We start from the raw sequence: 17,204 nt of genomic DNA, 5'->3' as shown, positions 1-17,204 counted from the left end.
CACTTTGGATGACATGGTTTAGAGTTAGGCTACAGGGAGCCAAAAAGGATACTTGACCCCCACAATGAACTCTGTTGAAGAGTACACTTAAGAACATGAGACTAAAGAATAAATTTGGTAGCTAGCTTTTTTTTTTTCTTTTAAGTTAAGCATATGTTTAATGCAGGGAGTAAAAAATTAGTCTCTTTATGGATTTACTGTCTCCTGTAGCTCTACCCTGTGCTGTTGCTTGTGGGTTCAGGCGAATGAGTGCCTGGGTGAACATAACCTATCTCTACTCCTTAACAAGAGCTCTGGGTCCATGTCCTACCAATTAACAGCACGAACTCAATGAATAAAGAGCACACGTGAATTATTACTGATGCTACCATGCGCACTGGCTGAGAATCCATTTCTCCTATCTTAACAGATTTGTTCAAAGTGTAGTTGATTAAAATTATGGGTTTAGTTATTACCAGAGAAATTATGTTGTTTTAATAAAAGGACTTTATGCTAAATTGGGAAAAGAAAACTTAAGGAAGTCAATTAAAACACTAAAAGACAAAAAATTTTTTTTGCATGCCTTTCAGGACCCTTAATAAGTAAGTAAAAATCATAGATTTAGAAACATATTTTCTTAGGTATTTAGATAGAATGTTCCTTTGAAGTCCCAGAGGCCACAATTTCCTTATATTAATGCTGTGAACTTAAGTCTTCAGTTTTTGATAAGCAACTGGATCATATGGTAGACACATGATAGTGTTCATTTGTTCCTCATTCTCTCACTGCCTTTGTCTAGGTGCTAGCACAATTTCCTCTCTGACCAGAGCAATACTAGTTCGAGCTTGGTGTGTATCAGGAATTAAATTAATTTTAAATGCGTTCTTATGCCTCATGCTCTCTTACCTTTCTAATTGTATCAACTTTATTTTTAAGACCAAAATGAGAAACTCATTCAAGAAAACAGAGAACTACAGCTACAGTATCTGGAACAAAAGCAGCAACTTGATGACCTTAAACACCGCCTGAAGTTTTACAACCAGGTGAACTATTTTCTTACTTAGGAAATAAATGCCAAATTTTTATCTCAACATTTTATGCCCGGAGGAAACTATGCTGCAAAGCAAAAGATTACAAATGTATTACTTAGTCTCTTAATTCATGGTTATTAAGCAGTTTACACTTCAGGGGCGATTCTGAATAGTTGGAATGTCTCTTATACTTAGTTTCTTAATTCATGGTATCAGGCAGTTTATACTCCATGAGGATAATCTGCATAGTTGGAATGTCTCTTGTACTTTCCATTAATATCTCATTGTGAGCTTTTACTTACTCTGTCTTTTGCAGGAGAGTGATATTAATGCTGATGAATTGAGTGAAGCTCTCCTGCTTATAAAGGTAACTTTCTGAACTTCACCATGAATTTCATGTCTACATATAACTGTTTCAGCATAATGATGACCCTTGTCTGTAACCCTTATACTTGGAGAATGAATTATTCAGGAAAGTGGTCAGGTGACATTTAGTTACAGCATATACATATTTCATAATGACATCAAAATTACATTAAAATAGACCTCAAAAACTCTTCTTTAAAGCACTTTCTCCAACTGTAACAAACATTTCACTTCTACACGCCTCACTATAAAACTAATCAATAATTTTCTGTCCTAAGAGACCTTGGTACACCCTATTATCTTAAATAAAATATTGAATTATAAATGTTACCAGAAGATATTTTTCAGTCCTAGGATATTCTGTTATTTATAAGAAGACACGAGAAAATACATTTCTTTCCCTTTAGATCAACACAGTGTAGCTTTTAATCAGTTGAAGAAATGGAAATAAATGTACATGATTCTTCTTTATGTCATGAAGTAATAAACTCTTTTTTGAATTCTCTGTAATTGTTCCAGATGACTATCCACATATATTTTCTGTATCAGGATGGTTTTGTTCCTGATGGAAAATGGAAATATATCTGTTTTTAATTAATGATTATTCCTTGCTGTATCTATATTGATTCACATGATACGTTTTAGAAACTCTTATTTCAGTAATAAAACATGTTTTTGTTTTAGGCTCAGAAATCACAAAAAAATGGAGACCTTTCCTTTTTAGAGAAAGTAGACAATAAAATCAACAAAGATCTAGAACGCTCCATGAGAGAGCTACAAGCAACTCATGCAGAAACAGTGCAAGAACTTGAAAAGACGCGAAACATGCTAATTATGCAACATAAAATTAATAAAGATTATCAGGTAATGTGCTGCACGAAGACAGGAGAACAGGCTTCCTATGATATTCTACTGATGATTTACTTTTCTAAGCAGTATTATGTATTATCATCGGTTATAATCTCTTACCATGTATTACCACATGGCTGGAATTTGGCCTTGTAACTAGGTGCTTAGAGTAAATAGTTTAAAAACAAATAATTTTTTTAAAGGCCCTGGTTTTAGAGCAGAAATAGTGGCCACGAATTTACCTGTGCTGGTATTAGCACATCGTGCGAATGCATCGTAGCTCTCCTGCCACAACCACATGTTATCTTAGCCTTTAACAAACAGGAAAATCACCCCCAGGAGAAGGAATCTGGGGTCTTGTTAATTTTGTTTCTGATTTAAGAACATTGCCAAGCATAATTTTCTAAACTGTAAGCTATTTGAGGTCAGAAAATCACGGTTTGCAGCTCCTGAGATCCCCAGGATCTAGGAAATGCTTGAGTCAGAGTTGCTTTAAAAAATGAAAATGGAACTAATCCTAAGTATTGAAACTTGTTATCTCATATTTTTTAGATGGAAGTTGAAGCAGTGACCCAGAAGATGGAAAATTTGCAGCAAGATTATGAACTCAAAGTGGAACAATATGTTCATCTTCTTGATAGCAGAGCTGCACGCATTCAGAAACTAGAAGGTACAATTCGTTGTCCACAGTACCTAGGTGAATGGATTTTACGGGAGTTGAAAATGTCATCCAAATCTACATTCATGATTTCTTTTTGCTCTGTTTTTTCTAATTCATAGCTGTAATGAGAATTTACCAGAAAGGTTGTTTTTATCTGATTCTTTTCTACTCAAGAATTTTTAGTAATTTTCTATTACTTTCCAAATTCAGTATTGCAGGCAAAATTTCAGAGTACTTTATGGAGTACCGCAGAACTAACTTCACCACCCCATTCCTCATTTCTCTTCTAAGCAAGCTATGTATCTCATCCAAACAAGTCTGCTTGCTCTTTGTCAGATTCACCTCACCTTTCTCAGTCCTACCACTGTACCTTTGCTCCACCTGAGCCTCCTTTTTACCCAACATATACCCTTTTTACCCTGCTTTGAAATCTAACCAAATGCAATGCATGCCTCTGCCAGGAAGCTGGCTCCCATCACTCCTAGCCATTCCTCTACTTGAAATGTCCTTGCAGTGGTTTCCAGAATTGAGCAAGTATGAAAATCACATGAGGAACTTGTTTCAAATGTAGCTTCCTGGGACCTACCCCTAGAGATCTGGGGGTCCATGATTCTATATATTTAGAAATAACTCCGAGTGATTCAGATGCAGGTGCAAAACTATACTTTGAAAAACACTAGACTTAGTACTTCCCAATTTTCCTCTTATGTACTCAAAAAATATGTGTGGGGATTATATTATGTAAGTGTTCTTCACTGTTGGAGTTTTGCATATTCCCTGTGACTGCAATATAAATTCTGTGAGGCTAAGTACTGAGTTTCTCTTTCATGTCCCCTGCCATACAATGTTTAATTCGAATGATTGATGCCAGCAGTAATTTTACACTCTTAAAAATTACTGAGGATCCCAAAGTCCTCTTGCTTATATGGGTTCTACTTATCATACTAAGAATTAAAAGAGAAATTTTGAAAATATTTATTTTACGTCATGCTAAAATAATAATAAACCCATTACATGTTAACATAAATTACAGTATTTATTTTTTAAAAGATGTATTTTCCATACAAAAAAAAAAAAAAATAGAAGAGTGACGTTGTTTTAAATTGTTTCACATTTTTTTAGTTGTTTGACGTTTTTGCAAACTTTTTGGTGTATACCTTAATAGAAAACAGCTGGGTTTTTAGACCTGCTTCTGCATTCAGCCTGTTATGATATCACACATTATGTAGTCTGGGGAACTCCATTAAACACTTGTGAGAGAATAAGAATGAAAAAGGCAAGTGACATGTCAGGATTATTTTAAAAATATTTTGACCTCACAAACCTTCAGAGCAGTTTCAGGGACCCTCAGGGTTCCCAAAGCACACTTTGAGAACCACTGCTTTAAGTAGAAGCGTTCAATAAATATCTTTATCTGCCCGAACAGTGTTTTCTAAAAGTCAAAGAGCAGTATATACCTTTTATTTCAAGTAGAACTCAATAAAAATTTGCTTAATTGAATTTTCCTGAATAACAAGGAGATCACATAGTTTGGGATTTTCATCGCTTTTAGTCTTACTAAATCTTCACCAACATATTTCATCTGCCCCTAAATTCATTGATTGATTCCTTAAACATGCTCAGGCTCTTAATGCATCCTAAACAATGTGCTAGGCAGGGAGAATCCAAATAGGAAAAAAGAAAACAGCTCAGGTACCACCCGCAAGGAACTCATAAGATGGAGTGCATAGCTATCCTATGTGCTGAGCCTGGGTGGCTCAGTAGGTTAAGCGTCTGACTTCGGCTCGGATCGTGATCTCATCGGGTCCTGGGATCTCCCTGCGTTGTAATGTCTGCCGCCCCTGCCCGCCTCAGGCTCCATGCTCAGCGGGGATTCTACTTCTTCTCCCTCTCGGTCCTCCCCCTTGCTCATGCTCGCTCGCTCACTCTCTCTCTCTCTCTCTCTCTCAAATAAGTAAATAAAATATTTTTTTAAAAGAAGGAGCACATACATAGACAGTTATACTTGATCATGAAGAGTATGAAGCTAGGAAAATGCAAAAGATACCAAGGAAACATTGAGGAGAGAATGCCTATTTAAACCTGAAGATTCAGAGAAGACTCCACAAAGTAGGTTTGGAATCTTTAAAGATGACAGAATTCACAACTAAGGAAAAGCAATGAAAGGCATTCCAGACAATAGAGGATGCAGGTAAAAATGCCCTAAATGTGAAGCACTGCCTTTCATTTGCAAAACTGCACCCAGATCTATCTAATTGGAACTCATAATTAGTAAAAGGAGGAGAATCTCTCCAGGTAAGGCTGGGAAGAGCCAAATCATGAAGGCCCTGTTTGCCACCTTGAAAAGTTTGAAACTTAATAACCTGAAAACCACTAAGCAATTTTTAAGGTAGGCAGTAATACACCCAGAACTACATTTTGGAGATTATGCTATAGTTATTAGATTATGCTATAGTTATAAGATTTGAAGGAAGGAAGCACTTCGGGTTCCATAATAATCTGGGTAGTAAACACTGGGAATGTAGGTAAGGTAGCATTAGTGGACAGAGAATGGACAGGGACAAACTTGGAAAGACTTAGGACACAGTGTTGAATAGTAGTGACCCTATGGATGTGGGGACAGTTAAGAGAAAGAGAAACTAGAACAATTCTGTAGCAACAAGCTTAGGCAACTGGATGAATGCTAACACCAGCACTTGAGATTCAGAGTACAGAAATAACTAGAAGAGAATACTCTACATTGGCTCTATTCTATTTTGGATATATTGAGTTTGATGTGGCTACGGGATATCTAGACAGTGGGCCCAGCAAGCCATGAGATGTATGGGTCTGGAGTTCAGGAAATAAATCTGAATTAAAAGTGGAAAAAGGAGAGTCTTTGCATATTGATAGTAGCAGAAGTCATAAAAGATGGAGGTTACCCATAAGAATATGTAGACTAACAAGAGGATAAAAACAGGGCCCCCAGCAAACTATGAGAAAAAGAAAAACCCCTTAAAAAAACAAGAGAGGTAGAAGGAGAAGCAGGGCAGCTGATGACATGGAAACCAAAGTATGACAGAGGTTCATAAAAGGGAAAGTGACCATCAATGTCAAGGAAGCAAAGAAATCAAGTGATACAAGAACCAAAGTCTATTCCATCTAACAATTAATTCATTATTGGTGACCTTTTCTGGAGCAGTTTCATGAGAAAAGTAGGGCAGATACTCTTTGGAAGAGGTTGAAGAGTGTCTGTTAGATGAGGAGTTGTAGACACAAGCATACGTTACTTTTTCCAGAAATTTGGATGTAACATGGGGATAAAATGTGTATCTAGAAAGAGATATATCTGTTTAAAAAGCAGCTTTATGGAAGTACAATTAACATACTTTAAAACTGCACATATTTGGGGCATACAGCTTGGTGAGTTTGGGCCCATGGCTACACTGTGAAACCATCACCACAATCAAGGCAATAAACATATCCATCACCCCAAAAGTAGAAAAGTGGGTATTTTAATAAGCTGAAGGGAAGGAGCCAGTGGAAAGAGAAACTGACTTTAAAGGAGAGAATATAATAAAGCAGAAGCAGAGGAATAAGGAGAATCCAAATATTTACCTCAGCTGTTCATTCAAAAGCCTTTTTTTCTTGTTTCTTTTTCCTTTCCCTTGGTACAGGCTGTATTATAACTTGAGTTGTAATTTTGTTGTTAATAAGTGATGTCAAAACAAAGGATGAATTTTTGTAGAATACAATATTACTCACAGAAAAACAGTGTAGTCATAGAATTTAAGACTGAGACTCTTCACAAAAGCAGTTAAGACTTCATACCACTTCAAAAGCCAGTTTGTATCTTCATATGTCAATATTTAAAAATATCTAAACTGTGTGTCTTCTCTTGCAGCCCAATTAAAGGATATTGCCTATGGCACCAAGCAGTATAAATTTAAACCAGAAATCACGCCAGATGACTCCGTTGATGAATTTGATGAAACCGTTCACTTAGAACGAGGCGAAAACCTATTTGAAATCCATATCAACAAAGTAACCTTTTCTTCTGAAGTTTTACAGGCATCTGGAGATAAAGAGCCTGTCACTTTCTGTACCTATGCTTTCTATGATTTTGAGCTACAGACAACTCCCATAGTGCAAGGCCTTCACCCAGAATATAACTTCACTTCTCAATATCTCGTTCATGTTAATGACTTATTTTTACAATATATTCAGAAGAATACTATCACTCTTGAGGTCCACCAAGCTTACAGCACAGATTATGAAACAATTGCGGCAGGTCAGTTGAGATTCCATGAAATTCTAGAAAAAAGTGGTCGAATATTTTGCACAGCAAGTTTGGTTGGTAAGTACAATCTTGTAAGCTTTGGATATTTGAATCACTAATTTGGTTTATATATTAATATGGTGTTCTACATTACTGTCTTCTCCTAGGGATTCAAGATGCCTTGAGGGTGTCCCCTAATTGATCTGCCCACAGTTGATTGGACTATCCTAAATGTCATTGGTGATGTCAATTGCAATGGCTATTAATTTTTTAAAAGTTTATAAGTGCAAATATTTATTTACCATATTAATACCCTTTTTTGATTAAACATTAATTGTACATTCATCAAATATTTTTTAAGAGCTTATGTTATTGCTGTTACTAGGCATTGGAAATACAGGGGTCACTGCTAAGTAAGACAGACAGAGCCCCTGCCATCATGTAGCTTACCTTCTAGAGGGGAAGACAGGCCATAAAACAAATATATATTTCATCAGATGAAGAAAAATGAACAGGCTAATGAGAGAGATGGAAGGTTGCTAATTCAGATAAGGACTTCCCTGGTGGTTGACAGTGATAAAGACCTGAGTAAAGAACCATGACAGGATCCGGGGGAAGAATGTTTCATGCAGAGGTAACAGCAAGTACTAAGGTGGAGGGACAAACATGACATGTTGGATGAACAGCAAGAAGGCCAGTGGCTAAAGCAGAAATGTGATTAAAGCAATAGAAGGATGACTACGCAAAGTCAGTCAGAGAAAGGCAAATACCATATGATTTCACTCATATTTGGAATTTAAGAAACAAAACAAATGAACAAAGGGGAAAAAAAAGGGGAGGGGGATGGCAAACCAAGAAACAGACTCTTAACTCTAGAGAAACAAACTGCTGGTTACCAGAAGGGAGGTGGGTGGGGGATGGGGAAATAAGTGATGGAGACTAAGGAGGGCACTTGTCGGTGATGAGCCCTGGGTGATGTATGGAAGTGTTGAATCGCTAAATTGTTCCTGAAATTAATCTTACACTGTATGTTAACTAACTGGAATTTAAATAAAAACTTTAAAAAAAAAAAAAGGGAAGTACACTTTAAAACACACACACACACACACACATACACACACACACACAAAAACAATGGAAGGACCAGATCATGCTCTAGAAACTTGTAGGTCATGGTAAGGCAAATGGATTTTTTTTTCTCTGAGTGATGAAACCCCATTGGAGAGTTTTGAGGAGGTAAGTGACGGGATCACACATAGGTTTTAAAAAATCAGCCTGGGTGCTGGGGAAAAATAGTCTGTCGGGGCCAAGAGGGAAAACTAGGACCATTATCAGGCTATTGCATTAATCTGTGGAAAGATGATAGTGGCTTGGATTAAGATGGTAATGAGAAGAGTGACAAGAAGTGGTTATTTTCAGTTTATGTTTGATTAACTTTAAGACTTGCTTGTCAATCAAATGGAGAGTAATGAAGATAATGGAGAAGACAAGAATTTCTGGCATGCACAACAAGGAGAATCATGAGCCCATTTATTGAGATAGGCCTGGGCAAGGAACAAATCTGAGGAAGAAAATCAAGAATTTTGTTTAACAAGTTAAGACTGGCTGCCTGTTGGACAGCCAAGTGGAAATGGCATGTGGGCAGTTGGATACACTAGCCCTAGCCGGAAGGTCAGGGATAAACATATGAAAGGAGGAGTCATTACCATATGGAATATATTTTAAGCCTTTGGCCTAGGTAATATCACATAGAGAGTGAATGTACACAAAGGGGAGAAAGTGGCCAAGGACTGAGCCTTGGAAAACCACACAGTTTAGAGTTCAGGAAGAAGACGAGACACCAACAAAGGAAACTAAAGAGTGGCCAGTGATTTAAAAGGCAAGCCAAGAGCATACAGTATCCTTAATGGCCATACTTCCAAAAGAGGCCAAGTAAAGAAACCATTTCAAGAAGAAAAGAGGGTGACTTAGCTTCTGGGGAGGGATTTTATTTATTGATCGATCACGGGGTTAACATATTATTTACATGATTCACAAATCAAAAGGTATAAAAGTTTATACTATAAAATCTCTCTCTCCTATTCCCTCAGCTACCCTGTCCCTTAGCTACCCTGGAACCCCTCACCAAAGGTTGCAAATTCTCCCAAAGAAATTTTAAGCATATACAAGCAAATATGTGTATCCATTAATATTCTCATTTTAGGACTTTTTTTTTTAAATGATAGCAGATCTCAATCATATTTGTATGTTGATGAGAATGATCCCTTAGTGAGAAAGAAATTGATGAAGTAGAAGAGAATGGGGAAATAGTTTTAATAATATGGTATGCTCAGGAAAGTTTATGTATAGAATATCATCTATTCAACAAATATTGAGTACCATTGTATACTAGTCCCTCTGGTAGGAATATATCAGTGGAAACCACAGTCCTTACCCTCAAGAAACTTATAGTGTGGGTGGAGAAATACACTGGTGAACAGATAGTTATGTGAAAGGAATCCGTGTCCTAATGAGAGGACATATCCTTCCCCTCTTTGAAGGAAGCAGAGAACCCTTAATTCCCCCAGGAGATGTAGAGGAAATCTTCACAGAGGAAGAGAGATGAAGAGCTGCCCGAGTTGAAAAGCAGAGTGAGGGTGTACAGGGCAAACATGCGAGTATGAATTACATCCGGCATATATTTGGCATAGCTATGGCCTTTGTCCCTGTACCTGTGGCACAGTAGAGAAGTGGGAAGGGGCCAAAGACTTCTCAAAAGTTGAATCATGATGTGGAATTTCATATTTATAATTTTGAGATTTCATATTGTATCTGTCAGTCTACATTGAGTACAACTTGTTAAAAACAAGCTACTATAGCATCAAAAAGAATCTGTGGAGTATTTAATACAGTGTTTAGTTTTTTTCTTTATATTTTAGAAGGATTGAAATAGTATAAATTGGAATATCTCAAACATAATTTGACATAGATCTTTAATAATACTTAACATACAATGAAACTCATACTTGCAGAAGAAACTTTATTTTCTTTAGCTCTGTTCTTTGCCAATCACACATCATTTGTGCAAGTCATATATTATTTTACTCAGTATAAAATTTTAACAGTGAGTTGTGCATTGGTTTGTAGGAACTAAAGGAGACATCCCAAATTTTGGCACAGTGGAATACTGGTTCAGATTACGGATTCCCATGGATCAAGCAATTCGACTTTATCGAGAACGAGCAAAGGCTTTGGGATATATAACATCAAATTATAAGGGGCCAGAGCAAATGCAATGGGTGAGCTGGTTGGACTTTAAGACATTTTTATGATACAGAAATTTTATAATATGTCTTTTTATGTCATGCTTTAAACCAAAATCATTTTCTTTCACAGCCATCAAGTGACTCTTTTTAACTTTTTATTTTGAAATAATTATAGACTTACAGGAAGTACAAAAACAGTACAGAGAAGTTCTATGTACCCTTCACCCCCCTTCTCCCAATTGTAACATCTTACATAACTACACTACATTATCAAAACCAGGAAATTGACACTGGTACAATACCATTAACTAGACTACAGACCTTATTCGGATTTTATCAGTTTTTACATGCACTCGTGTGTGTGTGTGCACGTATTATGAGTTCTGTGCAGTTTTATCATGTGTATGTATTCATGTAACTACCACCACAAGCAAGATTCAGAATTGTTCCATCACCACAAAGGAACTCCCTTGTGCAACCCAGGGTACTTTTGAAAAATAGAATTGCAGTACTCTGAATTGGAAGTTTAAATGCAATTCCTCAGAGCAGCATTTCCCAAACTGTGTTTCATGTAGTCTTAATGGCCATACTTCCAAAAGAATTCCATGATCCAATGAATGCAGAAAGCACTAAAGTGAGCAAAGTGAAATAGGGTCCTTGACTTCTCATGTATAACAAGAATCCCAAGAGGAAAGCTTAAAGTATGCATTTGAGGAACAAAGGGATAAAATATAGTTGAAACATTTTGGAATGTCTGCTCAAATCATAATTATCTTTTTTCATTTGGACCACTGTCACTCCCAGTCTATGGGGATTTATGTCTGGTGGTCCTGTTCTCTCCCACTCTGTACTCAATTATGACTAATGATTCAGGGGTATCCACCTGACCCCAGTTAAGCCAATCAGATTCTGCTTTCAAGAGAAAGCAAGACTCTCCATGCTTGGAACATGTAAAATTGGGAGCTGTGGGGCAGCCATCTTCTACCATGTTAACCAGCAAAGGAAAGAAAATGGGTCTGGAGAGAAGGGATAATGAGCAAGCATACAGAGAAAAATGGCCACTAGATCGAGTGTAAATTCTGGTGGTTTTCCAGTCCTCTTACCTTCCTAAGGCCCACCCACATTTCTGCTATACAATTCCATGAAATAACCATATGGACTTGCATTAAAGTCTCTTTTTGTTGTATTTGCTAGATGGAATTAGTTTCTATAATTTTCAGTTAAAGAACCATGACTAATATAACATCGATTCCCAAACTTAAGAAAGAATGACACCTGTTTCCCAGAGATCATCTTTCTGGACTAGTATTCTTCAGAACAGACGTTGGGAAATGCTGTTAATGGAAAAGAGAATTAAAAATAGACCAGGTTATTTATTTAGTTTTGTAGTTTAATTGTTTTTAGACTCCCACTTTCTGGCTTGGGTGAGTCATTTGTTGGAATTCCAGCTTTTGTGGGTAGATTTGGAGTGAGAAGCAGAGGGGGTACTTTTTAAATCATTCCACTCAGCATTCTATAGCTGAATACAGGTTTCTTAGTTTTCTCCTCTGCACACCACCAGATGTCTCTACTGAGGACATTATGAGTTTGGGTCTATTTTGCCTTCTCCAGTAAACTTCGCTGGAGTCAAAGGTTCCAGATGCTCAATCCAGATTCAGAAATGCAGTGAAGGAGGAGCCCCTTTGTGGAAAATAGAGAATTCTCCAACACTAAACTAAACAAGGCCCGGGAACACTAACATTTCTTCGTCCCAGGGCATCAGCTATGGTGGCTTAACAAGTTAATTAGGGCAATTGTTTGTTAAAACACTTATGCACCGACTACGTGAACAATAGTTCCATAAGGGGCCATTGAGTAGCTTCTAGTTCTGCATTATAATTCCTTTCACTCATCTTTCTTCTGAAATGTCCTCCCAATCCTAACTTTTCATGCCGTCCAATGTTTATCTCTGACCCTATTCTCTTTTTCTTATATTAGTTGAACTTCAGTTTACTGGATCATCTTAGGCCATGTATCTGCGTCCCCAAACACCATTGGTTGAAGATGAGGGCCAACCCAAATATAATGAAATAATCTCTCTGGGTGGGCTCCATCAAATTCACTGGATTCTTACATAACAGTGAGTTATGATCACAATAGCTGGAGCGGTTGAAGGATTAGCTCTTAATAAAATTGTGAACTAGAGGACATTTGTCTTTGGACTCATCTGTTCACTTTACTCTTAGTTATTAAATAGAATTAAAGAATATCAATTCTTGGTTTTATTTTGTTTTAACAACAGTCTCTACATGTATGCTCAGTCATCTATATTTATTGCTAATAGCTTAAGATCACCTGTTCACACATGTTCTAGGGAATATTGTTTTGACTAAGAATCAGGTCTTTTACTGAGAAATTCACTATGAAGTGTAAATATACATCTTTTTGTCCATTTACAAAATTATTTTGTTTGGGATTTGGCAGCTGCTATTTATCTTTTCATTGTATTATTACTATAATATAAATATGTATTTTTTTCCAGTCAAGTCAGCAAGCACCCAAAACTGCTCAGCTCAGTTCTACTGATTCCACAGATGGCAACTTAAATGAACTTCATATTACAGTCAGATGTTGCAGCCACTTGAAGTCCCGAGCAAGCCACCTTCAGCCACACCCATATGTTGTGTACAAGTTTTTTGATTTTGCAGACCATGATACAGCCATCATTCCCAGTAGCAATGATCCACAGTTTGATGATCATATGTGTTTCCCTGTGCCAATGAATATGGATTTGGATCGATACCTTAAGTCAGAGTCTCTGAGTTTTTATGTATTTGATGATAATGATACTCAAGAGAATATATATATAGGAAAAGTCAGTGTGCCTCTGATTTCATTGGCACATGACAGGTGTATCTCAGGTAAGCATATTTATTGAATCTATGAAATTGTAAAAACAAACCTAAATTATATTTCAGTTATGGATATGACTAACCTTCCTAAGTTCTCAGATAATCTTAAACGTTGGGCCTACAGTTTTTTTCCTAGTTATTTTCTTAGGAGTTGTTCTACAGATTACAATATGTATCTTACCAGTCTAAAATTAATGCTGACAACTCCATCAAAATATAGAAAGTCTGCCCCAGTATAATTCCATTTCCTTCCCCCTCCTTTGTGCTATCATCGTCATATATTTATGTAAAGAATGCCTATATATGTTATAAATCCAACAATACAATGTTATAATTATTGCATTGTATAACTTTTTGTCTTTTTTTTTTTAAGATTTTATTTATTTATTTGACAGAGAGATAGAGCCAGAGAGCACAAGTGGAGGGAATGGCAGAGGGAGAGGAAGAAGCAGGCTCCCCACCGAGAAGAGAGCCTGATGCAGGGCTCGATCCCAGGACCCTGGGATCATGACCTGAGCCAAAGGCAGATGCTTAACCATCTGAGCCACCCAGGCACCCAACTTTTTGTCTTTTAAAGAAGTCAAGAGAGGGGAGAATATCTATAATTATAGGAGACTTTCACATTAACTTACATGGTTACCATTTCTGATATTCCTTTTTTTTTTTTTTTTTTTTTCCATTTCTGGTATTCTTTATTTCTTCCTATGTATTTGAGTTACTGTCTGGTGTTATTTCCATACTCCAGTATAACTCCATTGCCACTCTCTCCTTTGTGTTGTTACGATGATATATTTTTTATCTTTATATAAGTTCAACAATATAATTTTACTATTATTGTTTTATGCAATTGTCTTTTAAATCAGTTAAGAGAAGAAATGACAAAAAATACATTTATACTGTCTTTCATAATTACCTAAATGATTACTTTTATTGGTCTCTGTTCCTTTGTGTTGATTTGAGATCTGGTATTACTTCCTTACAACCTAAAGAACTTCCTTTAATATGTCTTGTAACTCAGGTCTGCTGGTAATGAATTCTCTCAATTGTTATCTAGGAATGTCTTTATTTTGCTTTTATTTTTTGAAGGATAGTCTTGCTGGGTATAATATTCTTAGTCAGGGGCGCCTGGGTGGCTCAGTCGTTAAGCGTCTGCCTTCAGCTCAGGTCGTGATCCCAGGGTTCTGGGATCGAGCCCCACATCGGGCTTTCTGCTCCGCGGGAAGCCTGCTTCTCCCTCTCCCACTCCCCCTGCTTGTGTTCTCTCTCTGTCAAATAAATAAATAAATAATCTTTTCAAAAAAAAAAGAATATATTCTTAGTCATCAGTTATTTTTTTCTTTGGCACTTTGAGTATATCAGGTGACTAATTTCTGGCATGCATTGTTTCTAATGAGAAATCAGAAATGTTATTATTATGGTTCCCTTGTACTTGTTACTATCTTCAATATCTTCTTTTTAGTGTGTGTGTATGTGTGTGTCTATGTATGGCTTTAAACAGACTATGATGTTTATGATGTGGATCCCACTGTGCTTATCCTACTTAGAATTTGTTGAGCTTCTTTATGTGTAGGGTACTGTTAGGTACCAAATTTGGGGAGTTTTCTGCTGTTATTTCTTCAATTTTTTTCTGCCCTTTCTTCCCTCTTGGACTCCCATTACATGTACATTTGTGTTTAATGGTGTCCCACATTCTCTGAAGCTCTGTACATTTTTCTTCATTTTTTTCTCTGCATATTGGATAAGCTCTGTTGGTCAGTATTCAAGTTCACTGATTCTTTCTTCTGCCAGCTCAAATTTCCTATTGAGACCCTCTACTGATTTTTTTTTCATTTTAGTAATTGTAACTTCAACTCCAGAATTTCTATTTAGTTTTTTCTTTTTTATAAAGAAAGGGGCGCCTGGGTGGCTCAGTTGGTTAAACGTCTGCCTTCAATTCAGGTCATGATCCCCAAGTCCTGGGATCGAGCCCCGCATCAGGCTCCCTGTTAAGTGGAGAGCCTGCTTCTCTCCCTGCCCCTCACCCCACTCGTGCTCCCTCTCTCAAATAAATAAATAAAATCTTAAAAAAAAAAAGAAAAGAAAAGAAACCTTAATACAATGACTAAAATTTGTGACTCTGTATTACATTTGCAGCTAGGTGATAACTTTTTATTACTGTTTTGGGCAGTTTGTCTATTTTCTGGACATTTTTTGTTGTGCTGCTATTAATTTGGAGTAATTTAACAAATCCCAGTAAAACATATTTAAAATTATGATAAAATTATGTGGTAATATGAAGACTTCCTTAGATATATAAATTATTTGAAATTGTGAAGTTTTAATATATTTTTCTACAGAGACAAGTCTTTTGCAAGAATATTTAAGGCAAAAGGAGGTTGATACTTGAGCTATAATCCAGATAATGTCTTAGAGGAAGGCTAAGAATTCTGAATAATCTCGGAATTTAATTTCAGTGAATTAAAATATTTATAAGTTAATTTTCTCTTCTTGGAATCAGTATTATCACTAAGGCCTTAACTTCTGAAAGGAGTCTGTTTCAGAGATGAACCTATCATAGATTATTTTGTCTTTATTCTCTAAGCCATTTGAGGTGTGAGTAAAAGCCAAAATTATTTTTAAAGTTGTGGGTAGTTCTTTGTTCTTCTTTAATTCTTATGGTAATAAAACTTCACTCTAGCATTAATTAAAATTATTTTTGTAACTTGACAGGAGTGTTTGAGTTAACAGATCATGAAAAGCATCCTGCAGGAACCATCCATGTTATATTGAAATGGAAATTTGCTTACCTTCCACCAAGTGGATCTATAACAACTAAAGACTTAGGAAATTTTATACGCAAAGAAGAGTCAGAAGTTGTTCAAAGAGTACCTCCAACATCCTCTGTTAGCACATTAGCTGTGAGTAACAGTGACTTTGAATTTGTTTAAAAAAGAAAGAAAAAATAGTTGTAGTTTTATCTAAGTGTATGTTCATCATACTCAGTTTTTGACATATTGATTTATCTTAGGCACCAACACCAAAACCAAGACAGCGTTTAACACCTGTAGATAAGAAAGTGTCTTTTGTGGATATCACACCACAACAGAGTTCTGTAAGTAGTAAACACTGAAAATACTGATTTTTTTCTCTCATACCAAATATTTTAAATAAATGATGTAGGTGTTGTATACCCTACCTGATTTCAAAGGAAACCAGTGAATAAAATACTTCTTTTTCCTTTAATGTTAGCTCTTAATTTGGCGCTGTGTATAAATGTTAACTCTTCTTACTCTGATCTAAACCCTCTTTTGACTCCATTTGTAACTCCAGCCACTACCCTATCCTCTTCCCCCATTTATGGGACGGAAAAAAAAAGAAACCTCTTCAGAAAGTCTTAATTCTGTTTCCCTTTCTTCACACCATTTGTTGAACTCACTCTAGTCAAAATTCATCCTCATTAAAACCACTCTTGCCAAGTGCACAATGACTTTGATTTTGCCGTATCCAGTAGTCAGTTCTCAGTCCCCATCTTTATCTCCCAGTAACATTCGACATAGTGGAATACGTGCTCCCTCTTCACTTGGCCTCTGGGACACCATGCCCTTCTAGATTCTCTCCAGCTTTACCAGTTATTCTTCTCACTGTCCTAGACCAAATCTCTCAATGTAGAGGTGCCTCAGCAGTTTCACTGCAGACCTAGACCTCTTCTCACTCTGTATCTACATTCACAGGTCTTAGCCAGTCTTAGCCAGTCTCATAGTTTTAAACATCTAGATGCAATCCCTCTCATATTTATTATCTTCAGTGTTGATCTCGCAGCCAAATTCCAGATTTATTTTCTCCCCGCTTATTTCATATGCACCCGGTTGTGTAATAGGAATCTAAACTTAACATGTCACAAACCAAATGTGACTTCACATCCCCCTTCCAAAATGTTTCTTCCAT

At 36.5% G+C, this 17,204-nt stretch overlaps 1 protein-coding gene across 4 annotated transcripts in view; it reads left to right on the top strand.

The window, feature by feature from the left end:
- Nucleotides 1-17,204, top strand: part of RPGRIP1L (RPGRIP1 like) — a 92,140-nt gene that overhangs the window by 36,379 nt on the left and 38,557 nt on the right. For all 4 annotated transcript variants that reach the window (XM_032424155.1, XM_032424153.1, XM_032424154.1 and 1 more), the window contains 9 exons: nt 916-1,022; nt 1,327-1,377; nt 2,061-2,240; nt 2,778-2,895; nt 6,770-7,222; nt 10,271-10,422; nt 12,911-13,289; nt 15,990-16,177; nt 16,288-16,371. In XM_032424155.1, the coding sequence (XP_032280046.1) occupies nt 916-1,022; nt 1,327-1,377; nt 2,061-2,240; nt 2,778-2,895; nt 6,770-7,222; nt 10,271-10,422; nt 12,911-13,289; nt 15,990-16,177; nt 16,288-16,371 (1,712 nt within the window). The remainder of the gene's footprint in view (nt 1-915; nt 1,023-1,326; nt 1,378-2,060; nt 2,241-2,777; nt 2,896-6,769; nt 7,223-10,270; nt 10,423-12,910; nt 13,290-15,989; nt 16,178-16,287; nt 16,372-17,204) is intronic.

This window comes from Phoca vitulina, unplaced genomic scaffold (assembly GCF_004348235.1).
Source record: "Phoca vitulina isolate PV1807 unplaced genomic scaffold, GSC_HSeal_1.0 scaffold30, whole genome shotgun sequence".
NCBI classification, from domain to species: domain Eukaryota; kingdom Metazoa; phylum Chordata; class Mammalia; order Carnivora; family Phocidae; genus Phoca; species Phoca vitulina.
Note: the sequence above shows the minus strand (reverse complement) of the source record. Positions and strands in the feature narration are given on the sequence as shown.